Genomic DNA, 25,652 nt, shown 5'->3' on the forward strand with positions numbered 1-25,652 from the left:
ACGAGACTATCTCAAAAAAAACAAACAACAACAAAAAAAACGTGGATACCTTTACCTTTGGGCTCTGTCTCCATAGGTTCCTCTGTTCTCTCCTTCACCTCTGCCTTTTCCACTTTCTCCTCTCCCTCAGAGGGTTCAACAACGACCTTTTCATCCTCTGAGGCAGGGGCAGGGGCCTGTATACACTTCAAAGGGGGGAAAAAAAAAAAAAAAAAACAGATGAAGCAGACAGGCCAGCAACTAAAAGGAAGACTGGACTTATACATTTGTCTTTAGTATGGCATTCAGTCACCCCCATCTCTTACCTCAATGGCAGTCTCAGGGGCTGCAGATTTAACCTCCTTTTCTCCTTCTATGCTCTCTTCTTCTTTGAGGCTATTTTCCTCTATTTTTATCCCATCTTCTGCAGAACAATAAGAGACAATCAATTAGGAAGAAGGTACTAGATCAGAGAGGTCATTTCTTCCCAGTTTGTCTCATCTTAAATTGTCCTCTCGTGCCTTTAAGAGCCAGCCCTATTCTTAGGACGGCCCTCCTAAACTGAGAGGGAAATTGCTGTGTGTCCCGCCAGACTACCCTGTTAGAACTGAGCACAGGGGAGCAGAAAAATAGGCCAGGACAAAAAGAGAGGGACAGAAAATGATAGGACAGGGGGACTTACCAGCAGGTGGGACAGGTGCAGGAGTGTTGGGCTGCGTGTCCCCTGGAGTGGAGGGTGTAGGAGTTTTTGGGGAGGGTGACCCTGGCTGGGACATTTTCTTGTTCTCCTCTACTTCAGCCAGTTCAGGCATACTCCAGCGCCCATTAACATGTTCAAACTCCTGAACCTGTAGCAATGGGACAAGAAGTTGAAGACCCAATTCCAGCTACAGGCTCCTTTCCTATTGGCCTTCCAGTCTCCGCCTCCCGGGTTCAAGCAATTCTCCTGCCTCAGCCTCCTGAGTAGCTGGGAATACAGGTGCCCGCCACCACAGGCAGCTAATTTTTGTATTTTTAGTAGAGATGGGGTTTCGCCATGTTGACCAGGCTAGTCTCTAACTCCTGACCTCAAGTGATCCACCTGCCTCGGCCTCCCAAAGTGCTGGGATTACAGGTGTGAGCCACTGCGCCTGGCCCCCTAGAAACAATGGCAAGAGGCTCAGGGCTCACCTTCTTGCGAATCAAAGACATAACACCAATTCTAGTAAGGACATGCTGGCGAGACAGGCCTTCTCGGGGGACACCATCAGCAAAGGTCTCGGCCCCATCTGCCCCCGGCTCACATAAATGCCTCATGAAAAGAGAGACATATGCCCTGTGTAAAGAAGTAGAGAAATGAGTTAAATAGGGATCATGCTGACTCTTAGATTCCTTTCCATCCCTTCGTGAGGCGTTATCACAGGCAATAACTATGGCTCCCCCTTGAGGTAAAGCCCACCACTGCACAGGAAGGCTGATCTCCAGACCCCACAAGAAGACCCAGGTTCTCTTCCAGGGAAGCTAGGAACACATTACTAACAGCTTCACCTGTCAACTTCAACAGAGGAAATAGCCCACTTCCCTGCACAGCTGGGCCTAGAACCATGGAATGACCAGATAGACAGCAGAAGCCCTTGCTCTAGATCAGTCCACTCCAGCCCTCCACTCACTTGAACTCTTTCTCTGATTTGCCTCGCAGGTCTCTTACAAGCCACTGGGTAGTAAAAGCATCCTGAGGTGGCATACCATATCGCATGATTGCATTAAGAAAGGCTTTTCGCTGACGAGCATTAAAACCAAGTACCTAGGGGAAGAAGAAACCCAGGTGAGAGGGAGCAGGTCGCATTCCACCAAAGATGCAATATCTGACACTCACTCCTCCTTAGAATCATATGGCACTTACTTCAATGTTCCCACCAACACGGGCCAACAGAGGAGGCAATGGCTTATCTTTATCATTCCGCAGGCCCTTACGACTGGGCCTACGGGGAGCTGCAAGAAGAAAAAGATGAATGAGTGACACAGGTAGGGTATTAAACAAAGCAACATTTAGAAAAGCAACAAAGAAGCACAGCCCTCACCTTCTGAACGTTCATCAAAGTCTTCATCACCTTCCTCTGAAGCCACTGAGTAATCGGACTGGTTGTCGGACTGGTCGTCCTGCCAATCTGGAGGGAGAGAGGGCAGATGAGCGGGGCCCACTGCTCTAGTGGAACGGCCCATGGGTGGGGGGCGGGGCCGGCCACACACACCTCGGTCCTCCTGGGAGCCATCATTGTAGTTGACCTGTTTACGGATTCTTTTTCCTTTGCCCAGATTTCGGGCTAGATCTTCTTGCTGCTGCTCATAATGGTGCCGCAGCAATTTCTCCCAGTAGTCAGGATCCACACTTTCTTCCTGTTTAATGATTTCCCGTTCTACCTCCTCTTCCTCCTGGGACAGAGGGAGGGCCAGGACTCAGGAGTGCTGAAGTCAGCACCACCAGCTACCCCTGGTCCTCACAGTTCCCACTCTGCTAGCTCCTTTTCATGACTGGACTCTTAAATACTTGATGTGCCTGTTTGGACCTAAGAACTTAGAAGAAATTTAATTGAGAGTACACAGCTCCTCATAATTATGTATAGATTAGCAGTCAGCATAACTCAAGAAAAACATGGGATAGAGCTATTATCACAGGGAAGGATGAAGAGACAGAATGCTTTCTTCTAACCCCTTGCACTGATGCATATACAATTGAAAGATAGCAAAAAGAAAAGAGGTCAGAGCCTTAGCAAGGCAGAATGGAGAGGCTTCTGAAGTACTGTAAAAGATTTTCATAAGAGAGAAGGAAGGAGAGGATGACTATAAGCCTTTCTATTCTTCATAAACTTCATAAAAGCTTACCAACTGTCTGCAAAACGAAAAGAATTATATATAGCCTCTTACGTCCCAAAAATGTTGATACTCCTCTAAAAGTGAATTTTTTTCAAACACTTCAGGACCACTCACTGATTCCACATCCCTTATATTGGAATTAAACAGCTGCTAATAGCATAACATTAGAAACAACCTAAATGCCCATCATTATGGAACTAATTAAATAAATTACAACTGGCCCTCTGTATCCATGGGTTCTGCACCTGTGAATTCAAACAACCATAGACGGAAAATATTCAGAGAAAAAACAAAATTATGTCTGTACTCAACATGTACACTTTTTTCTTGTCATTATTCCCTAACCAATGTAGCATTTACATTGCATTGGTATTACTTTTATGTTTAAAAGGAAAAAAAGTTTTTGGGTACATATATGTGAGTGTACATATATGTGTATGAATATATGTATAATTTGTATACACATAAAATATTTTTGGAAAGATATAAAAGGAACTGAAAACATGAGTTCTCCCCAAGAAGGGAACTAAATTGTTAAGAGGACAGGAGAGAAATGAGATACGTGTGTGTACATATAAATATATATATGTATTTTTTTTTTTTAGAGAGGGTCTAGCTGTGTTGCCCAGGCTGGAGTAGATGGCATCATTACGGCTCACTGCAGCCTCGACTGCCAGGTTTAAGCGATCTTCCCACGCAGCTGGGACCACAAGTGTGAGCAACCACACTCGGCTAATGTTTTTATTATTTAGAGACGGAATTTTACCATGTTGCCCAAGTTGGTCTCCAACTCCTGGGCTCAAGCGACCCTCCTGCCTCAGCTTCCCAAAGTACTGGGATTCTAGGCATGAGCCACCGTGTCTGGCCCTTTTGTTTATTTTGAACTATGTAAATTCTATCTATTAAAAATAAAACTTAAAAATATTTTAAAAGAAGTCAACAGCAGCTGTAGTCACTAATCAAAGAACAATGTGTATACTTGTGTAGTCACCAGCAAGGATGATCCACTTAGCATGTGCTCTCCCGTCAATCACTTCTATTACATTCACTGCCACTGAAAGGAATGTGAGCATTCTATCAATAGGGTCGTTTCTGATTGAACACTACGGTACACAGACCTATGTCAGACCATTCAGCCACACTTACATATAAACTGAGGTTGGAGGCATTACCTTCAAGAACAAAATCACAGGTAAGCATCAGGGAAATACAGCAAGGGGGATGGTTCTGAGGTGGAAGAATGAGAAAAGATGACAAAGACCACCAGAACCAATGCCAACTGAAAGAACTCGGAGCTGAGTGGTTTACAAAAGACAAGAAAAAGGAAATTTTATTTTTCCATTTCATACTCCTCTATATCATTTAGGAGAGAAAAACATTAAAACAAGCCACACACACATTCCTCACATAACTATTTTCTTTTTTTACTATAAAAGACCAAGAAAAAGAAAGGAGGAGAATAAAAAGGTATATACCGATTCTAATCTTTTTGAGACGGAGTCTCGCTCTGTCCCCCAGGCTGGAGTGCAGTGGGGCAATCTTGGCTCACTGCAAGCTCTGCCTCCCAGGTTCAAGTGATTCTCTGCCTCAGCCTCCCGAATAGCTGGGACTACAGGCGCCCGCTACCATGCCCAGCTAATTTTTGTATTTTTAGTAGAGACGGGGTTTCATCGTGTTAGCCAGGATGGTCTCGATCTCTTGACCTCGTGATCCACCCGCCTCAGCCTCCCAAAGTGCTGGGATTACAGGCGTGAGCCACCGTGTCCGGCCCGATGCTAATCTTTAAAAAAACACAAGGAGGGGCCGGGTGTGGTGGCTCACGCCTGTAATCCCAGCACTTTGGGAGGCTGGGGTGGGCGGATCATGAGGTCAGGAGATCAAGACCATCGTGACTAACACGGTGAAACCCCGTCTCTACTAAAAATACAAAAAATTAGCTGGGTGTGGTGGCATATGCCTGTAGTCCCAGCTATTCGGGAGGCTGAGGCAGAAGAACTGTTTGAACCCAGGAGGCAGAGGTTGCAGTGAGCCGAGATCATGCCACTGCACTCCAGCCTGGGTGGGAGAGCAAGACTGTCTCAAAAAAAAAAACAAAAAAACAAAACACACACAAGGAGGCCAGGCGTAATGGCTCATGCCTGTAATCCCACCACTTTGGGAGGCCGAGGCAGGCGGATCACTTGAGGTCAGGAGTTCTAGAGTATCCTGGCCAACACGGTGAAACCCCGTTTCTACTAAAACTATAAAAAAATTAGCCGGGCATGGTGGTGCGTACCTGTAATCTCAGCTACTTGGGAGGCTGAGGCAGGAGAATTGCTTGAACCCAGGAAGTGGAGGTTGCAGTGGGCTGTGATCGCACCACTGAACTCCAGCCTGGGCAACAGAGCAAGACTCCGTCTCAAAAAAAAAAATACATAAGGCCAGGGGCAGTGGCTCACGCCTGTAATCCCAGAACTTTGGGAGGCCGAGGTGGGTGGATCACAAGGTCAGGAGATCAAGACCATCCTGGCTAACACAGTGAAACCCCATCTCTACTAAAAATACAAACAAAATTAGCCGAGTGTGGTGGCAGGCACCTGTAGTCCCAGCTACTCGGGAGGCTGAGGCAGGAGAATGGCATGAACCTGGGAGGCGGAGCTTACAGTGAGCCGAGATCACACCACTGCACTACAGCCTAGGGGAGAGAGCGAGACTCCATCTCAAAATAAATAAATAAATAAATAAATAAATAAATACAAACACAAGGAGGCCTGGTGTGGTGGCTAACACCTGTAATTCCAGCACTTTGGGAGGTCAAGGCAGGAGGACTGCTTAAGGCCAGGAGTTCAAGACCATCCTGGGCAACATAGCAAGACATCTCTAAAAATGTTTAAAAAATTAACCAGGTGTGGTAGCACACATCTACTAGGGTCACTCTTCAGCCCAGGAGTTTAAGGTTGCACTCAGCTATGACTGTGCCACTGCACTCTAGCCTGGGTGACAGAGCAAGACCCTGTCTCTTTTTTTGTTGTTTTTTTTCTTCAGACAGAATCTGGCTCTGTCATCAGGCTGGAATGCAGTGGCGCGATCACAGCTCATTGCAACCTCCACCTCCTGGGTTCAAGCAATTCTCCTGCCTCAGCCTCCCGAGTAGCTGGGACTACAGGTGTGCTTCATCGTGCCTGGCTAATTTTTTTATTTTTAGTAGGAACGGGGTTTCACCGTGTTGGCCGGGCTGGTCTCAAACTCCTGGCCTGAAGTGATCTGCCTGCCTCGGCCTCCCAAAGTGCTGGGATTACAGATGTGAGCCACTGCACCTGGTAGAGACCCTGTCTCTTAAATAAAAACCAGAAAACACAAAGAGATAGATTACCTAGGATCTTCTGCCTTTTCTCTAGAGAGATGAGGTAGCACTCAAAATTTTCTTGTAAGGTTTAATAAAACACATAACAGAAAATGACATTCTGGTAAAGAGCCAAAATAACTGTTGTGAGCATGATATTTGGTTGTTAAGTTTTCTGACAACCAAGGCAAAGATGAAAATCTGATCAGTCATGTTATCAGCTTTGTTTTAAAAGGAAGACGTGTATCAGTTCATCAACATAAGAATTTGCCTACAGATACTTTCCTCTTGTCTCAAATCCCACTTTGGTCTCAATTCCAATTTTCAGACCAATCGCCAAGCACAGGATCGCCTTGGATTCATACTCACCCCCATTTCTTCTTCCCGTACCACATACTGGGCCACTTTGAATGAGCTCAAATATTCATTCATGCCCTGCAATTCTGTGTCTTCAGTCTCATCCTGGTTACGGTCTAGCAGCCGTTCAATGGCCTTATCATCGTAGTGGATAACACTGCTATCTTCTCCCTCTTTGTTGTCTCCTCCTATAAAAAATCAAGTCACATCCCCAAAGTCAGTTTCAGCAGCTGCAGTGGAAAAAGCAAGTCCCACAAGACCCTTGGTATCAAAGATTCTCCCTAACCTTTAGAGAGGCCAAGCCCCACACCAAAATGTAAGTTCCTGACTACCTCACCTCCATCAGTGGCTTCATCCTTGAAGAGTTCCTCAGTGCCAAATTTGAGGATATCATCAAGCTCCTGTTTGGACATAGATCCAGTCTTGGAGCCCAGCCCAGGCCGCACCACTAGATGCGTCAGCATCATTTTCTTCTTTGCCACCTGCGTGATGCGCTCCTCCACTGACGCACGGGTCACAAACCGGTAGATCATTACCTTTTTATTTTGCCCAATCCGGTGAGCTCTGCTAAAGGCCTGGAGTTGAACAGGAAATAAAGCCAGAAATTGTATTTTCCTGGTGCCACTCTTATCCTGACTTCCACATAATATTCTAAATTCAGTACAAGGCAAGGTCCGCAGCCTACCTTCATAGGAAACTTCCTTTCGCACCCCCGCCTCCAGACACCACCCTCTATTATCATGTTACCCAAAACAGGACCACAGCTAACCAAACTCTGGCTTACAATAAGGTAAACAACACAAAAAGAATCTGTTGTTTCTCACTTAAAAACCTAATTCCACATGGTAGAGCCCTCATAGAGGCCACTATGCCTTTCTAGAATAATATGTTACTTATTAAGGCTGCCTGCTGCCTCTGCTCACCTGAATGTCATTATGGGGGTTCCAGTCAGAGTCATAGATAATAACTGTGTCAGCAGTGGCCAGATTGATTCCAAGGCCCCCAGCTCGAGTGGAAAGCAAGAAGCAGAACTGCTGAGCACCCGGTGCTAATAAAGGAACCAAAAACACCATTAGAAGTGTCTCCTAAATTCCAATTCATAAATGTAGTTTAAAAAATTAAGCCGGGGGCAGTGGCTCACGCCTGTAATCTCAGCACTTTGGGAGGCAGAGGCAGGTGGATCATTTGAGATCAGGAGTTCGAGACCAGCCTGGCCAACATGGTGAAACCCTGTCTCTACTAAAAATACAAAAATTAGCCAGGCGTGGTGGTATACACCTGTAATCCCAGCTACTAAGGAGGCTGAGGCAGGAGAATCGCTTGAACCTGGTAGGCAGAGGTTGCAGTGAGCAGATTGCACCACTGCACTTTAGCCTGGGCAACAGAGCGAGAAACTCCATCTCAAAAAAAAAAAAAAATTAGCTGGGCATGGTGGCGCACGTCTGTAGCCCCAGCTACTCAGGAAGCTGAGGCAGGAGAATCACTTGAGCCCAAGAGTTCAAAGTTATAATGAGCTCTGACTGTGCTACTGCACTCCAGCCTGGGCAACAGAGCAAGACCCTATCTCTTAAAGAAAAATGTCAGAATAGGCCAGGTGCAGGGACTCACACCTGTAACCCCAACACTTTGGGAGGCTGAGGTGGGCAGATCACCTGTGGTCAGGAGTTTGAGACTAAGCTGGCCAACATGGTGAAACCTTGCCTACTAAAAATACAAAATTAGCCAGGCGTGGTGGCAGGCACCTGTAATCCCAGCTACTTGGGAGGCTGAGGCAAGAGAATAGATTGAACCCGGGAGGCAGAAGTAAAAACGAAAGAATGTCAGAATATAAAAACTTATTAGGCAAACACCACAGTAATAATCATTGTAAGCAAGGTCCACTGATGAATACTAAAATCAGTGTAAAAGTTTAAGGAGAAACAGGACACTGACATAGTCTCAAATATCTCCCCTCAAGCTATTTATCAATCACAATGGGAACAATAGAAACTTTACACTGCAGAAACTCAGCAGGCACCACCTTAACCAGTGATCAAGTCATTACCAGTAAGGGGACATATGAACATCATGTCCATCGCCCAGTATGATGAATTGAAAAGGACACATCATCGACTGGGCGTGGTGGCTCACGCCTGTAATGCCAGCACTTTGGGAAGCCGAGGCGGGTAGTTCACAAGGTCAGGAGATCGAGACCATCCTGGCCAACATGGTGAAACCCTGTCTCTACTAACAGTACAAAAAATAGCCGGGCGTGGTGGCGGACGCCTGTAATCCCAGCTACTCGGGAGGCTGAGGCAGCAGAATGGCTTGAACCCGGGAGGCAGAGGTTGCAGTCAGCCAAAATCAGGCCACTGCACTCCAGCCTCGTGACAGAGCAAGACTTTGTCTCAAAAAAAAAAAAGAAAGAAAAGAAAAGGACACATCATCACCTCTGTGGCATTCTTGCCCAAAATGTCTAATCTAATCGAGAGAAAACATCACACAAACCCAAACTTAGAGACGTTCTACAAAATAACTGAACAGTGCTTATCAAAAGTATCTATATTGACCAGGCACCGTGGCTCACACCTGTAATCCCAGCACTTTGGGAGGCCGAGGCGGGCGGATCACCTGAGGTCAGGAGTTCGAGACCAGCCTGGCCAACATGGTGAAACCCTGTCTCTACTAAAAATACAAAAATCTGCTGGGCGTGGTGGCACACACCCATAATCTCAGCTACTCAGGAGGCTGAGACAGGAGAATTGCTTGAACCCAGGAGGCACAGGTTGCAATGAGTCAAGATCACGCCACTGCACTCCAATCTGGGCAACAGAGTGAGACTCCATCTCAAAGAAAAAAAAAAAATCTGTATCATATAAGAAAATAAAGAAATGTCACAGATAGCAGGAAGCACAATAACTAAATGGAACACGGGACCTGGGATTGGATCCTGAAACAGAAAATAGACATCAGGAAAAATTGGTGACATTCATTGAAGTTCTGTCATTTATAGTACAATACCAATGTTAATTTCCTAGTTTTGATCATTGTACTGCAGTTACGTAAGTTATTATTAAGCGAAGCTAGCTAGTTCAACAGTATACATAACTCTCTCTGCTGTTTTGCAACTTTTTTCTAAGTCTGAAATTAAAATAAAAGTTTTTTTTTAAACAAGGAGTAGTGATACTGAGCACAGTGGCTTATACCTATAATCTCAATACTTTGGGAGGCCAAGGCAGGAGGATTGCTTGAGCCCAGAACTTTGTGATCAGCCTGGGCAACATGGCAAGACCCCATCTCTACAAAAAAATTTTTTTGGTTAGCTAGGTACAGTGGCTCAAGCCTATAGCCCCAGCTAGTTGGGAGGCTGAAGCAGCAGGGTCACTTGAGCCTGGGGGTGGGTGCAGGCTGTAGTAAGCCATGATTGTGCCACTGCTCTCCAGCCTCGGCAACAGAGTGAGACCCTATCTCGAATAAACAAAACAAAACAGGCTGGGCGTGGCATGGTGGCTCGTGCCTGTAATCCCAGCGCTTTGGGAGGCCGAGGTGGGCAGATCATGAGGTCAGGAGATCGAGACCATCTTGGCCAACATGGTGAAACCCCATCCCTACTAAAAATACAAAAATTAGCTGGGCATGGTGGCACACGCCTGTAGTCCCAGCTACTTGGGAGGTTGAGGCAGGAGAACTGCTTGAACCCGGGAGGCAGAGGTTGCAGTGAGACGAGATCGTGCCACTGCACTCCAGCCTGGGCGACAGAGCAAGACTCAATCTCAAAAAAAAAAAAAAAAACAAAAAAAGCAAAAACTTAGTAGCGTCTACTGAGGCAGACAAGTCTGCTAGTAACTTGCTATTTGAGCTTGAACAAGTCGTGACCCCTTGCTTGCCCTCGAGATACAATGCTTTCTTCTTTCTAGCAGAAAGAACAAATACCCAAAAGAAAAAATCTCCTAGGAATAGTCCAATACATTCTTCCAATTGAGACATTCAAAAGCTTTACTCTTCCATCTCAAATGACAAAGTCCCAAAAGAACTACACAGAAAAGGAGATGCACAAGAAGTTACAGTCCGAAGATATAAGCAAATCAGGATTCCTGAAACTAAACAACTCCTTCTCTCTCACCATTGAAGCGGTCAATGGCCTCTTGCCGCATGTTCCCAGTGATTCCACCATCGATGCGTTCGTATTTATAACCTTCATGTTCCAAGAAATCCTCTAGCAGGTCTAGCATCTTGGTCATCTGTAAAAGAAGCACAGTTTAATTATGCAAGAGTCAGATGCTAATCCCTTTCCTTAGGTCACTAAGGGTTGTCTAATGACTGTTCCCTAACGCTCCCAGTCCACATGATACCTGGGAAAAGATGAGTACACGATGCCCACCCTCCTTAAGGTTCTTGAGCATTTTCTGCAGCAGCAATAATTTCCCAGATGCTCTGATTAGGGCACTGCCATCATACATGCCATTAGGCATCTTAGGGGCTTCCTAAGAACAAATGCAAAGAAAAAAATATTAAAAGAAAGCCCACATGGAGGAGACCCAACCCAGGGAGGAACAGGAGATGGCACTACATACCATTGCAGCCACAGGGAAGAGGTATGGATGGTTGCAGCACTTCTTAAGATCCATCACCACATTCAGCAGAGACACCTGGTTGCCACCACCTCGGGCATTGAGTGCTTCAAAATTTCGAGTGAGGATGTACTTGTAGTATTTCCTACATGGACAAGGTAGAAAGACAGGTTAGACTTGAAATCCTTTCAATGACTAATAATGCAGTCCCAGCAACTGAGCTCTTTTTCCCAACACATCCCACTTTGGAACTAAGGACACCTAACACACAAGCACTACCACCACCACCATTTTAAATAAGGAAAGGTATAACTTGAAATAAGTAAGAACTATGTGCTCCAGCGCCCTAGCATCAGGTTTCTTCAGGCCTTGCTTGCTCCTGTCACCAGATGCCTTGAAGCTGAGTGGGGGAGGAATAGGAAACACTCTGCAGACTGGCAGATGTCTAAATGGAGTCTGCTTCTGTCCCTCCCAACTCACTTCTGCATAGGGCTCAGCTCCACACGCACAATTAGTTCTGTCTTGGAAGGCATATTCTTGAACACATCAGCTTTGAGCCGCCGCAACATGTGTGGCCCCAGCATGTCATGCAGTTTTTTTATCTGGTCCTCCTTGGCAATATCAGCAAACTCCTCCAAAAAACCTTCCAAATTGCTTCAGAAAGAAAAAGGAAAAAAGTTATTGGAGAAGGAGAAAGGAAGAAAGAAAAGTGATACAGGAAATGGGCAACAGGAAGAATGAGAAGCACAATTATGAGCCGATTACAGATAAACACACACTTACTGGAACCTCTCGGGGGTGAGAAAGTTGAGCAGATGAAACAACTCTTCGAGATTGTTTTGTAATGGTGTCCCAGTCAGCAACAGCTTGTGCTGGAGTGAGTAACCATTCAATACCCGGAAGAACTGGTGAAGCAGATGGAGAAAGGTGAAATCCAATGAAAACAGAGCTCTAGTAAATCTCTACAAAATTTCAAGTTTTTCACTGCCCAATAGTTAAGCATCCCACTCCTCACATTCTTTTTTAAAGGCCTGGCCACCAAGGGCTGTCACATACAAGGAAGGAAGGCAGAGACAATTTTTCCCTCTCCTCTCCACCTACAAGTTTTCCCCTTAATGAATTGGTAGTACTAGAAAAAACCCAAAGTAGGGGCTCCAACGTCCCTCCCTCAGCCCTCACCTTAGACTGATTGTTCTTCAGCCGATGGGCTTCATCCACAATGAGGCAGGCCCAATCAATAGAGCCCAAGATAGCCATGTCAATGGTGATCAATTCATAAGATGTCAGCAGCACATGGAATTTCACAGATGCCTCTTTCTGCACATGAAGGCAACTTGGTCACTACCAGTCAGTTCCTCTGTGTAAGCACAACCAGGGGACTGATGAAATGTTTTCCTCCTCCCAGGGTTACCCTTTTGCCTCACCAGGGACCAGATCACAAGGAGGTAAACTAAGCCAGAAGCCACAACTCTTTCTCTAGGGTGGCTTCCCTCCCGAGATACCTTCATGCGGGAGGCCTTCTTGCCACCACGAATGGCATTGTCTTCAAAGGAGAACTCATTCTCTCGGATGATGGCACGGCTGTCCTTGTCACCCACATAGGTTACAACATACATGTCTGGAGCCCACATTTCAAACTCCCGCTCCCAGTTGATGATGGTAGAAAGAGGGGCACTCACTAGGAAGGGGCCTTTGGAATGACCCTTTGAGGAAAAAGAGGAGAGTCAGGACTAAGGGCCCCAGCACACTGCAACCCCAGTGAACACCCACCACCCTGCTGCCCCCTCAAGCTGAGCCAAGGACTGACACACCTGCGCTGCTGCTCCTGCTCTCACCTTCCTCTATACACATGCCCAGCCCACTCCTTTCCAAAAAGCCAAGGTCCCACCATAACTACAAGTCTTACCTCTCCCACTAAGTCTTTATATACTTTTTTTCTGAGACGGAGTTTCACTCTTGTTGCCCAGGCTGGAGTGCAATGGCGCAATCTCGGCTCACTGCAACCTCCACCTCCCGGGTTCAGGCGATTCTCCTGACTCAGCCTCCCAAGTAGCTGGGATTACAGGCGTGCACCACCACACCCGGATAATTTTGTATTATTAGTAGAGATGGGGTTTCACCATGTTGGTCAGGCTGGTCTCGAACTCCTGACCTCAGGTGATCCACCCACCTTGGGCTCCCAAAGTTCTGGGATTACAGGTGTGAGCCACTGCGTCCAGCCAAGTCTTTCCATACTAATTCTACTCATAATTCCACTTCCCTCAACACACAATCATTCCCCTAGAACTGACACTCTGTGGACCCATTGCTAATCCTACCCAGGGCTCCATGTCCTCAAATCTTCCGCTGTGTTCATGTGTTTATCCACTATCACATTTACCTACTATCTACTAAACACATGTGTACCTGTGTTTATCTATTACCCAAAGTGTTCTTGAAGGTCAGAGACCAATTGTTTTATTCCCTTATCTCTCTACTCAGTGTAAGCGAAGGCTTCAAACACAAAACACCCACACAAAATCTACCCGCCCCAGATTTCCTTACCTCCTTGTAAAGGGAATACAGAAACACTGCTGTCTGTACAGTTTTCCCAAGGCCCATCTCATCAGCCAAGATGGTGTCAGTGCCCTGAGCCCAGGAGAAGCGCAACCAATTCAGGCCCTCCATTTGATAGGGGTGCAGGGTTCCACCTGTAGCATCCAGGTACTCTGGCTGTCGCTCATACTTCACTGTTGGCTGAAGGATGAAACAGAGAAGTCAAGAGCTGGCAAGGAACTCCCTTCCTCCCCTAATACAGCAGCTGCTTCCTCCTCACTAGTCTTCACAGATCCTCTTGGGGAGGAGCTACAAAAAATTCTGAGGGAAGAGATCCCCTATGATTACTGCAATTTCATGTTCAGTTTAGGGTCCTCCAGGAAACAGGGCTTAACCAGACAGACCTGATTTTGATCCTACAGATCACTGAGGAAAAACACATCGCAGACTCCCTACTAATACAATAATTCTACTAGTCAGGATCCACCAGGTAAATAATCGTTATGTCCCTCTTAGATTCATCTTTTTAACTTTAATCACCCTCAAATTACACTGTACAAACAAAACCCAGAGGAACTGAGCCTGAATTAAGCCAGATTCCAATGTAAGTTCATAAAAGCCAGGCTATGTGGCCCCTCCCCTCAGATAACACTTCTTCAATCATTCAAAATATACCTCCTTTTTTTTTTCTGATGACAAAAGAAGAAAGTAATCCTAGTGCTTTCTGATATGTAGAGATGTGGAGAAGTGGAGAAGCCGACTTTGTGAAGTAATCTCAGCTACAAAAGTTACTATCTGCATTTCATTACTTAAGAGTACCATCATTAGACCGCAGCAAAGATACATTGTCCTACCCAACAAACTACTGTCCCTTCCACCCCCCACTCACATCAACTGTTGGCGTTTCTGGAGGCCTCTCCAACTTCCGAAGCTTCACCTTCTTGAGCTTCTTGCCTGGTCGGCCTTCCTCACCCCTCATTAACTCCCTAAAGAAGAAAGACATCACACAGCTGCCCAAAGTCCTTTTCTAAAGAAGAGACAACTTGGCCAGGCGCAGTGGCTTACACCTGTAATCCCAGCATTTTGGGAGGCCAGCACTTTGGGAGGCTGAGACGGGCGCATCACCTGAGGTCAGGAGATCGAGACCAGCCTGGCCAACATGGTGAAACCCCGTCTCTACTAAAAATACAAAAATTAGCTGGGCGTGGTGGCAGACGCCTGTAATCTCAGCTACTCGGGAGACTGAGGCAGAAAAATCGCTTGAACCCGGGAGGCGGAGGTTGCAGTGAGCCAAGATCGCACCATTGCACTCCAGCCTGGGGGACAAGAGCAAGACTTCGTCTCAAAAAAAAAAAAAAAATTAGCTAGGTGTGGTGGCGTATGCAAATAATCCCAGCTACTCAGGAGGCTAAGGCAGGAGAATCGTTTGAACTAGGAAGTGGGAGGCTGCAGTGAGCCAAGATCACACCACTGCACTACAGCTTGGTGACAGAGCAAGACTCCATCTCAAAAAAACAAAAGAAACAATTCTATTCCTCACCCAAAATCACTCACCTGTGATTCCAATAGCTCTGCTTGAACAGGTCGTAATCCTGGATCTCCACATCCTCACTCTCCCAAGAAGCCTGATCATAAGGTAAGTCCCGCCACTTGATCAAGTAGTGGACGTGGCCCTTCTTGTCCACACTGCAAGTCAAGGAGAGAAAACCCTCAGAGCCAGAAAAGGCAACCCTCCTCACTTCCTCTCAAAAACTGGCAATACCGTTTGTTTCACAACAGACCTCTAGGTATGCCACAGATCACACGTTTTCAGAGCCTCTACTATACCAGTTTTTGACCAAAAATTATCTCTAATTTATACTTTCCTAGAGCTCAAACACCAGAATTCAGTCAGTTAATAATTAACATAGAATGTTGGCCGGGTGCAGTGGCTCACACCTGTAATCCCAGCACTTTGGGAAGCTGAGGCAGGCAGATCGCTTGAGGCCAGGAGCTCAAGACCAGCCAGGCCACCATGGCGAAACCCCGTCTCTACTAAAAAAAAAAAAAAAACTTAGACAGGTGTCAGGCCGGGCGTGGTGGCTCACGCCTGTAATCCCAGCACTTTGGGAGGCCGAGGCAGGCGGATAACCTGAGGTCGGGAGTTCGAGACCAGTCTGGCCAGCATGGTGAAACCCCGTCTCTACTAAAAATGCAAAAATTAGCTGGGCGTGGTGGCAGGTGCCTGTAATCCCAGCTACCCGGGAAGCTGAGGCAGGAGAATGGCTTGAACCCAGGCGGCGGAGATTGCAGCAAGCTGAGATTGCGCCACTGCACTCCAGCCTGGGCAACAGAGCGAGACTCCATTTCAAAAAAAAAAATTAGGCAGGCGTGGTGGCACATGCCTGTAATCCCAGCTACTCTGGAGGCTGAGGCAGAGCATCACTTGAGCCTGAGAGGTGGAGGCTGCAGTGAGCTTAGATCATGCCACTGCACTCCAGGCTGGGCCACAGAGCAAGACTCTGTCTCAAAAAATGTAATAAATAAATAGGCCAAGCACGGTGGCTCACGCCTGTAATCCCAGCACTTTTTGGGGAGGAGGCAAGCGGATCACAAGGTCAGAAGATCAAGACCATCCTGGCTAACACAGTGCAACCCCGTCTCTACTAAAAATAAAAAATAAAAATAAAAAAAATTAGCCGGGCATGGTGGCGGTGGCCTGTAGTCCCAGCTACTTGGAAAGCTGAGGCAGGAGAATGGCGTGAACCCAGGAGGCAGAGCTTGCAGTGAGCCGAGATCATGCCACTGCACTCCAGCCTGGGTGACATGTCTGTCTCAAAAAAAACCAATAATAATAAAATAAATAAACAAATAAAAATAATAACATAAAGTGTCAGGCGCAGTAGCTCACGCCTGCAATCCTAACACTTTGGGAAGCTGAGGCAGGCAGATTGCTTGAGCCCAGGAGTTTGGGACTGCTATGAGCAGTGATCACGACACTGCACTCAAGCCTGGGCAACATAGCTAGACTTTATCTCAAAATAAATAAATAAAAAAGGCTGAGCGCGGTGGCTCACACCTGTTAATCCCAGCACTTAGGGAGGCCAAGGCAGGCAGATCACCTGAGGTCAGGAGTTCAAGACCAGCCTGGCCAACATAGTGAAAACCCCGTCTCTACTAAAAATTCAAAAATTACCCGGGAATGGTGGTGGGTGCCTATGCCCAGCTACTGGGGAGGCTGAGGCAGGAGATTCACTTGAGCCCAGGAGCTCGAGGTTGCAGTGAGCCGAGGTTGCACCACTACACTCCAGCCTGGGCAACAGAGCAAGACTCCATCTCAAAAAAACAAACAACTGGGTGTGGCAGCTCACGTCTGTAATCCCAACACTTTCACCTGAGGTCAAGAGATCCAGACCATCCTGGCCAATGTGGTGAAACCCCGTCTCTACTAAAAATACAAAAATTAGCTGGGCGTGGTGGCTTGCGCCTGTAGTCCCAGCTTCTCAGGAGGCTGAGGCAGGAGAATCACTTGAATCTGGGAGGCAGAGGTTGCAGTGAGCCGAGATCATGCCACTGCACTCCAGCCTGGGCACAGAGTGAGACTCTGTCTCCAAAAAAAAAAACCAAAAAAACAAAAAAACAGTGTCTTCCACGTCTAAGTTACTGGGTGACATCCATTTTCCCAATCCCTTTAGCAGGACTCTCCCACAGAGACTGCCTGTCTCCCATATGCTCAGCTGGTACCTGTGGTTGAGGATTCGGTGGATCATCATCCACTCAGGTTTTATCCCATAGCGATAGAAGCGTTCCTCCATCTCTGCAAATTTAGGGTCCTTGTTCTTTCGCTTTCGGCTTTTCTCTTCATCACCACCAAAGTCCCCAGAAGGTGGCTCATCCATATCATTCTTCCGCTGATAGTTTCGGAACATCACCTGACAGTGCAGCTCCAGCTTTGAGTGGAAAGAGAAAATCAGCCACCAAGAAGCTGTGTTCATTCCTTCTATCCACAAGGCCCTTTTATCACTATCCTCTTCATCGTAGCCCCTGCGTCTCCAGCCTATCCTAAACTTACCTGCAGTTCAGAAACCCAGGAGCAGTGCCAGTAAGACATGCCTTGCCATTTCACAAAGAACTGCCGCTCTGGCCGCCCCTCCAAGGGCTTTGGGGAGGGCGTGTTGGGATCAGCATCTGGAGGCCGAGGCACTGGTGTGGGAGATGGTGGCTGACCCCACTTCCAGATTAGGATCTTCTGCACTTTGCCCTTCAGAGCTGGACACTGAGAGAAAAAGAGACAACTTAATCTCAAATCATAACCATGGGAGGAGAAGGGACAGCCCACAGTCTCAACTTCATCAAAGGACGATTAAGATCTCATTTTAGAACTAGAGCAGTGGCTCATGCCTGAAATCCCAGCACTTTGGGAGGCCAAGGCGGGCAGATCACAAGGTCAAGAGACCGAGACCATCCTAGCTAATATGGTGAAACCCCGTCTCTACTAAAAATACAAAAATTAGCTGGGCGTGGTGGCGTGCGCCTGTAGTCCCAGCTACTCGGGAGGCTGAGGCAGGAGAATCACTTGAACCTGGGAGGCAGAGCTTGCAGTGAGCCAAGACTGCCCCACTGCACTCCAGCCTGGGGGACAGAGTGAGACTCCATCTCAAAAAAATAAAAAAAGATCTCATTTCAAATAAAATCTAATCCCAGGACTCCTCCAGGGACAAAATACAGGTTGAAGACCCCTCATGTGAAATGCTTGGGACCAGAAGTATTTTGGATTTCACATTTTTGGATTAGGGTGCTCAACCTGTGATAGAATTCTCTCTCCATTTCTGGACATCATCCAGGATTTGCGTGCCACCATCACTCCTATCTGCTTAACAGAGCCAATAGTTAGACTTTAACAATAAGCCAGAACAATCAGGAAATCAACAGACTTAGAGCACAGAATTCCTCCCTTAAGCAATCTAAAAGCAATAAGTGGCCCTATTAAACATTCTAAACTGGCTGGCATGGTGGTACACACCTGTGATGCCAGCACTTAGGGAGGACAAGGGAGCAGAATGGTTTCAGACCAGGAGTTCAAGACCAGCTGGGCAACATAGTGAGACCCCGTCTCAACAAAGATTTTTTTTTTTTTTTAATTAGCTGGATGTGTTGGCATGCACTGGTACTCCTAGCTACTCAGCAAGAGGCTGAGATAGGAGGATCACTTGAGCCCAAGAGTTGGAGGCTGCAATGAGCTATGACTGCACCACTGCACTCTAGCCTGGATGACAGAATGAGATCCTGTCTCCAAAAAAAAAATTTTTTTAACAAAAAAATGAAAAACATTGTAAGCTACCAAGACCCTGAGGGCAGGGTGTCAACACAGGGACAAATGTCCTCAGCTAGAACATTGCTTCATCTCCTCTTAAGAGAGCTGGCAAAACATCAACTCCTCAGTTTGAAGTTAGTCCTGTATTTTCCCAGAACAAAAGTATCCCAACACTATAGGGTAAAGGAAAATGCCTTTCTCAAGGCTGAAAAGCTCATAGTTCCTCTCCTGCACCCCAGCCTCACAATAGCCTACGTAGAAAAGACTACACTTTCCACATCTTTTGCCCCGGCTGAGATCAGTCACTCACCGTACAACGGGGACAGAGCCATTCACCGTTGGGGATCTCTGGAAGTGGGGGATTCAGGCAGTGGATGTGGTAGGAAGAAGGACAGGTATCACAGCAGAGCAGTTCCCCACCATCTTTGCAGACCCGACAGAATTCCATATGGTGGTCATCCTCCTCTTCGAGGTCTCCCCCAACCTCTTCCAGGATCTCCTCACCCTCCGAATTGTCCTCTTTAGCTTCCCACTGGATGCCTTCCTTTTCCTGCGTAAAGGACCACAGATTCAGATTATTATCCCCACCCACCCACCGAAGTCTGAAGCCAGTGCCCGTCATTCCTTTGAATGCTTCCCAAAGCTCACACCCCGCAGCACCAGCATTTCCATTTCCATCCAGGCCCCAAAGAGCTTTACTGTCCCACCCTTCTTCTCATGGGTTCCAAGGGGCCACAGTGGCCAGACACTCACGCAGTGTGGGCAGCTCCACTTGCCCTCGGGAGCCTTCTCCATGTCGGGATCCAGGCAGACCATGTGGTAAGCACGGGGACAGGTATCACACAGGATGATCTCACCGCCTTGCTGGCACACCTCGCAATAGTCCTGGTGGTCTGTCTCATAACCATCCACAGCAGTCACCTCCTCCTCGCCTGGGCAAGGAAGAGGGAAAGCCCAGTTATTGGAAAAAAACTACCTCCCCGCACCCCCAACCCCTATCTCCTTAGGGAGATTCTTCCCCAATCACTCCCACCTCATCCCATCACAAATATACAGAAGAGAAACACACCTTTCTTTTTCTTTTTAGTGGTTCGGAGTTTCTTGCGGCTGCGGCTACTACGGCTGGTGGAACCATCAGAAACAGAATAGCTATTGATACTGGCATCATCGAAGTCAGATTCCACATCTAAGTCATCATCCTCACTCTGGCAGGATGAAAAAGAATAAGGTTAGACGTTCAAGCCAACGGGAAGGACAGAGTGGCAGAGAGGGGAGTGCTCTCTCACTGGGGATACCAGAATCCCAGCAAGCACCGTTATACAGGGAGCCTAGTCTCATCTTGTTCTGTGGGAAACTCCCCACATTCTTACGTGCCTACTATGAAGGACAGGTCCTGATATAAGGTCACATCCTTTCTATTAGACATGGCACCCTCCCTAAAGCGATGCGCTGGGCTCTTACCGAGGATCTCTTACGCTTGGAACCAAAACCTCCCAGCTTGATTTTCAGGGGAGCTACTTTCTTGGGTTTAGGCTTCTTGGCATCAGGTACACGAGGGCTGCCCTTGGGTTTCCTCCGAGCATTGGGACCTAAAATCAGGATACATCCAAATATATACCACAAGACCAAATATGGGGAAAATAAAATCTTCTCCACCTAAGCTTGCTTCTCCACATTGATTCCCAAATTTCCCTCCAAAATCCAAGACTCATTCCTCCCTCCTATCTCCTACCTTAGAGCTGACAGAACAGCATTCCCATGCTCTGTCTTTGACATCTTAAGCCCACACTAGACACCCCCACTCCCATTTGAACCCCATTTCACCTTTGCCCTCCTTGGTCTTGGCCTTGCGGATAGGCACCTCCACAGGGGGAGGTGGTGGTGCAACCTCAGTGGCTGTCACCATGCTCTCCACCACAGCCACCGCTGCTGCTGCCGCAGCTGCCACTGATGCCCCAGAACTGCCTTTGAAGGGGTTATTGGTACTGAACTCCCGCCATTTTGCACCCAAAACCATCATCATCTTGGAGACAGCGATCTTGGGATTTTTGGCAGCAATGAGGGGTCTGGTGGAGAAATGCACAAGAGCAGAGGAAAAGGTTTAAGAATAAAATAAAGAGAAGTAAGAAGAGATAATAGAAAGATTCTCCTCCCCCATCCCCAAGCCCCTTCTGTTTTACCTGACAAACTGGCTGAAGGCCTTGTAGTTGGTGAGGGTTCGATAATCCTCCTCGGAGAACACGTGGTCAATGTCTTCCATGCCCCAGTCTTCCAGGAGCTGAGCAGATGATTTAGGCTCCTGCAGAAAGAGCAAAGTCAAGTACCTGCCACCTAGTGTCCACACTTGCTAAACAAATTTGTGTGGAAAAACCAGAGTAACAGAGTTAATAGGAAAAGAAGAGAAAGTGTCCTAAAGGGCAGTAAGGTGTCTAGGAAACAAAAGGACAAAAGTTTAACAGTACAAAGAAGAGGATGGAGGTCTGGGCACCTTTGAATCATCATCATCGTCATCCTCCTCCTCCTCCTCCTTCCGCTTGGATTTGCTCTTCTTCTCTTTCTTAGGTCCAAGCTTCTTCTTCTTCTTCTTGCCAGGGGTATAGTCGCTGCCCTCACTGTCTGAGCGCAGAGCCACCTCTTCCTCCTCCTCCACAAACTCTGGCCCCTCCCCAGAGCTGTCCCCCAGCTGCCGGCATAAGAGCATACGCTGGAGCAGGGAAAGGAGGGGAGAGGGAGACAGACACACACATGCTACACACATGCTGGTCTCAGGACAGCCCCGAGGCTCATCCCCAGAACCTGGCCCACCACTCCTGAGAAAGAAACAAACGCCCTCAGCCCTTCAACCCTTCTCAGAGCTCCTCCCTTCTTCCTCTGATTCCCCGTAACATTCAGTCACCCACTCACCTCCTTTTTTTGGCGCTTGCTCTTAGGGATTTTAGGGTCCCGAGGTTTCTTAGGCTTTTTCTTCTTCTTGAGCTTTGGAGTCTCTGTTTCTGACAAATCCTCTTCTGGGTCCTCTTCATTTTCTACATATATTTGGCAAAGAGTGGTAGGCAGGGAAAAGATCAATAGCAAAAGGTTAGGCCCTAATCCAGAGGCTTTAGACTTTATTCCCCACCTCTTGTCCCAGATTCCTCTGAAGAGAACTGCTATACTCTGTACAGAAGGAAGCTGATACCCAGGACAAAAACAGACAAAGAGAGAGCTGTATATACCCGAAATAGGCCTGCCAGGCCAGACCAGGCCCACCTCGGGCAGCTGTCCAGACCCCTGCCTCCTCTCTCCCGTTCCTACCAGTCCTCTAGATGGTTCACCAGTACAGCTGAACTGAGCTACTTAGAGTTCACCAAGTAAGAGAACTAGGTTTAGGCCTCCTGTAACTGGCCACCAAGTTATTCTATAAACCAGGGAATGAGAATGAAAGATCCTACTCAGAAGGCAAAAACTATAGAATACACCTTCCCAGAACAGGATCAGTTCAGGGGTCTCGGAAACCATACCCTTCTCTAACCACTTTGAAGTCATCACTGTTCAGATTAACCAGAACCTCCAAGTCCTAGGTTCAGGTGCCAGCCCAATCTCATGCCCACTTCTAAAATACAATTTCCTTTCCCCAACTCCAACCCTAATGTTCCTCCTCAGCTTCTCCTGGGTCAGCAGCCTCTTCTCCCTAGGGGCCCAAATCAGCCCAGCTGTCACCATCTCCCCCTGCACCCGCCCCCCAGCAATCCTCCTCCCATCTGGCACCACCTCCTCCCCTGGCTGGAAGCACACACAAAGCCTGGGGTAATATGAAAGCTCCTGGGCAAGGATAGGTGGGAAGGGACACAGAGAAGGCCAGGAGGCAGCTTCCTTTGTAACAGACATTTACACCAGCTCCGACTCCCTCCTCCCTCCTCTCTCCCTCTTCCCAAGCCACCCCCGCCCAAAGGGGGGTGGGTAGAGAAAGGAGTGGAGAGAAGAAGGGAGTGCCTCACCCACTGAGGAAAGGGAAAATGGCTCCTGACCGCAGAAGTCAGCCCAGGGCACCCAGCTGCCAACATAGGACAGACAGGAAGTGGCAGGGGAGGGGGTGGGTTTGAGAGAGGTGGGGCGGGGGGGTGGGGGAGAGACTGCCCTCATAGAAGCCTCCCCAAATTATTACCTGGCCCCAGGTCCAAATGCCACCTACTCTGGGATGACACAGTTCACAAGAGCCCACCCTAATGTCCTAAGCAAGGAAACCCAAGGAAAGCGAGACAAACATGAAGGTAATACTAACAGAAGAACTTGATTACTCCCTCAATCATAATTACTTTTTCAATCATCAGAGCTGAGATTTAACAAAGGCTCAGTGGACCTGTGGTCAGCACATACAATCTTCTCCCCAAATTTCTGATACCCAAAAGATTTAGTTTGAGGAATGGAGGCCCACAAGAAGTCTCTGAAACTCAGCTTCCTCACCACCCCCACCCAGATTCCTATCCAACATATGAGAATGTCTGCACAAAAAAACGGAGCAGGACCTAGACATTGGCAGAAAATAATATCCCAGCCGGGTGCAATGGCTCATGCCTCTAATCCCAGCACTTTGGGAGGCTGAGGCGGGCAGATCATTTGAGGTCAGTTCGAAACCAGCTTGGCCAACATGGTGAAACCCCGTCTCTACTAAAAACACAAAAATTAGCCAGGCATGGTGGTGGGTGCCTGTAATCCCAGCTACTCAGGAGGCTGAGGCAGGAGAATCGCTTGAGCCCGGGAGGCGGAGGTTGCAGTGAGCCAAGATCGCACCACTGCACTCCAACCTGGGCGACAGAGTGAGACCCCGTCTCAAAAATTAAAAAAAAAGTAATATCCCTCCTTCAATCCCTGACATGTTCTCAGCTCTTAACCCCCAAAATTAGCCCTAAAATGTCTCTGGCTCCCCACTTCCTGAGCTAGACAGATACTAGGGAATGAGACATTAGACTGGACAAAGCACCATCAGCCTCCCTGCTTCTCAGCCCAGAATAAGACCAGGCACAAGAAAGCCCCTCCCATTCCCCCTTGGGAATGGAACATCAGCCTGGATTTCACCAGAAAGAATCATTTTCTTAAGGACTTTTCCCCACCAATCCTCAAGTCAACCCCCAACCCCCATCAGCTACATCTCACCACCCCCATAAAAGCTGGAAGTGGAGACAAAGACAACCCATGGAGGCAAAGGGGACATCCTTCCATGCACATGGAGCCCCCAAACTTCTCAGGCAAATAATATGCTGAAATGGCAAACCGCCAACTGACTGAGATATAGAGAAGATTTAGGAAAGGGACAGGAATGGGGTGTGGCAAGTGGAAAAAGTGGGTCATGCTACAGCTCAGGACAGAGTTCACAGCTCCTGCGCAGCTCCCGGTCAACATGAAAGGCAGCCCCAGCCCAAGGGGCCAATGGGAGGCCAAGATGTGCAACCCACAATGTCTAGGCAGCGCTACTGTTTCTCATGCCCCTCTCAGAAGGACAGGGTCCCCTTACCAGCACCACAACCCTGCCCTCACCTTGGGCAAGGGCATGGAAATCTGCCCCTCTACTCTACACAAGGATGAAACCAAGTTTCTCATCCCAACAGCCTAGACTCCATGACAACACTAACCCCTCTCCTAAATGGCCTCAGGTTGAAGTGAAGACTTCCCACTTAAAAAGTGCCAAACGTGAAAGCATCTCTCCCAGACCACCTCAACTTCCACTGAAGCTAAGAAGAGAAGGCAGAAGTGAATGATGCTGGATGAGAAACAAAAACAGGATCAGCAGGCTCCAGAATGAGAAGAAAAGTAGAAGCAGAAGGAATGAAGAAATGACATGTAGGAAAAAAAAAATTAAACTGGAAAACATGAAGGTCAAGGAAACAAATAGGTGACATAGCTAGGGGCTCTGAAGAAGGACACAAAAGAGAAAGACATCTGCTTAGGAACATGATATCAACCATCATTTGAGGATAGACAACAGTTCCCCCAATCAGGCAGGGTGGTTATAACCATACGGGTTTGGCCAATTCATGCAGCCACCCCAAAACACAGATAGCGCAACCCCTAGCACACCTACACAGACACTTCACACTGCCAGCCTGAACCCCAGGCTACCTCATAGAGGCAGAAGCCACTAGGAAAAAAGCCAAAATTACGTCCACTCACCAGAAGAGGGGTGCCCTCCCTTCTTTTGCCCCTCTTCACTAGGCTATTACATCCTCCCCGAGCCCCCATCACTTCCCCACTCAAAACATTCCAGCAATCTGCCTGGCTAAAAGCACTCCAGATCCTGCTGAGGAGCGCGATTCAAACTTCACACAGTTGAGACAGCACAGAAAACCGGTAACCGATCAGAAGCTAAAAATAATCAGATAGAGTGTAACCAGCACTCCCTCTTTCCTTTCCACAGCGGCAACCACAGGATCCTACTAGCACAGATGCCCGGCTGGTCTTTCAAACAGAATCCTCAACGCCCCCCTCCACCACCACCACCACAAGCCTCCAGGGGTCCCAGCTACCTGCATTCCTCCGAGGACCCACACACCAGGTAATGCCTGCCAGCCCAGAGAGCTCCCTCAACTGGGAACTGCAAAGCATTCCTCAAGACAGAGTGTAGCAAGCTGGCATCTCCGTGCCCAGGAGGCACATGGCTTCCACCCCCCTCACACCAGAGCTCCGCAGAAGAGAACCACTCCCTTCAGATACCCTCCACCTCCAGCTTTGCACAGAGACAGCGGAGCAACACAGCCCTGCCTCACCAGAAGAGTCACTCGGAATAGCC

The 25,652-nt window shown here is 47.8% G+C and overlaps 1 protein-coding gene and 1 non-coding gene across 34 annotated transcripts in view; both read right to left on the minus strand.

The window, feature by feature from the left end:
- Window positions 1–25,652, minus strand: part of CHD4 (chromodomain helicase DNA binding protein 4) — a 44,755-nt gene that overhangs the window by 10,864 nt on the left and 8,239 nt on the right. For 4 of the 33 annotated variants that reach the window (XM_054444398.2, XM_054444397.2, XM_063672357.1 and 1 more), the window contains exons 4-34: window positions 21,794–21,915; window positions 21,378–21,593; window positions 21,070–21,188; window positions 20,714–20,955; window positions 20,351–20,478; window positions 19,959–20,094; window positions 19,643–19,821; window positions 19,200–19,439; window positions 17,648–17,851; window positions 17,320–17,525; window positions 15,151–15,282; window positions 14,486–14,582; window positions 13,606–13,797; window positions 12,564–12,764; window positions 12,241–12,378; window positions 11,845–11,966; window positions 11,542–11,715; window positions 11,065–11,206; window positions 10,843–10,974; window positions 10,614–10,731; window positions 7,435–7,559; window positions 6,849–7,086; window positions 6,524–6,699; window positions 2,211–2,391; window positions 2,040–2,126; window positions 1,862–1,950; window positions 1,629–1,762; window positions 1,150–1,294; window positions 662–827; window positions 306–403; window positions 56–185 (exon numbers count right to left, since the gene is read on the minus strand). In XM_054444398.2, the coding sequence (XP_054300373.1) occupies window positions 56–185; window positions 306–403; window positions 662–827; window positions 1,150–1,294; window positions 1,629–1,762; window positions 1,862–1,950; window positions 2,040–2,126; window positions 2,211–2,391; window positions 6,524–6,699; window positions 6,849–7,086; window positions 7,435–7,559; window positions 10,614–10,731; window positions 10,843–10,974; window positions 11,065–11,206; window positions 11,542–11,715; window positions 11,845–11,966; window positions 12,241–12,378; window positions 12,564–12,764; window positions 13,606–13,797; window positions 14,486–14,582; window positions 15,151–15,282; window positions 17,320–17,525; window positions 17,648–17,851; window positions 19,200–19,439; window positions 19,643–19,821; window positions 19,959–20,094; window positions 20,351–20,478; window positions 20,714–20,955; window positions 21,070–21,188; window positions 21,378–21,593; window positions 21,794–21,915 (4,809 nt within the window). Of the gene's footprint in view, window positions 1–49; window positions 186–305; window positions 404–661; window positions 828–1,149; window positions 1,295–1,628; window positions 1,763–1,861; window positions 1,951–2,039; window positions 2,392–6,523; window positions 6,700–6,848; window positions 7,087–7,434; window positions 7,560–10,613; window positions 10,732–10,842; window positions 10,975–11,064; window positions 11,207–11,541; window positions 11,716–11,844; window positions 11,967–12,240; window positions 12,379–12,563; window positions 12,765–13,605; window positions 13,798–14,485; window positions 14,583–15,150; window positions 15,283–17,319; window positions 17,526–17,647; window positions 17,852–19,199; window positions 19,440–19,642; window positions 19,822–19,958; window positions 20,095–20,350; window positions 20,479–20,713; window positions 20,956–21,069; window positions 21,189–21,377; window positions 21,594–21,793; window positions 21,916–25,652 lie in introns of all 33 variants that reach the window. The other 29 variants (XM_063672352.1, XM_063672353.1, XM_063672354.1 and 26 more) reach the window with 14 other exon arrangements.
- Window positions 486–622, minus strand: LOC129011078 (small Cajal body-specific RNA 11). Its single transcript, XR_008493206.1, has one exon. It is a non-coding gene; the product is annotated as a small Cajal body-specific RNA 11 (non-coding RNA).

The sequence above is a fragment of the Pongo pygmaeus genome, chromosome 10 (genome assembly GCF_028885625.2).
Source record: "Pongo pygmaeus isolate AG05252 chromosome 10, NHGRI_mPonPyg2-v2.0_pri, whole genome shotgun sequence".
NCBI lineage: Eukaryota > Metazoa > Chordata > Mammalia > Primates > Hominidae > Pongo > Pongo pygmaeus.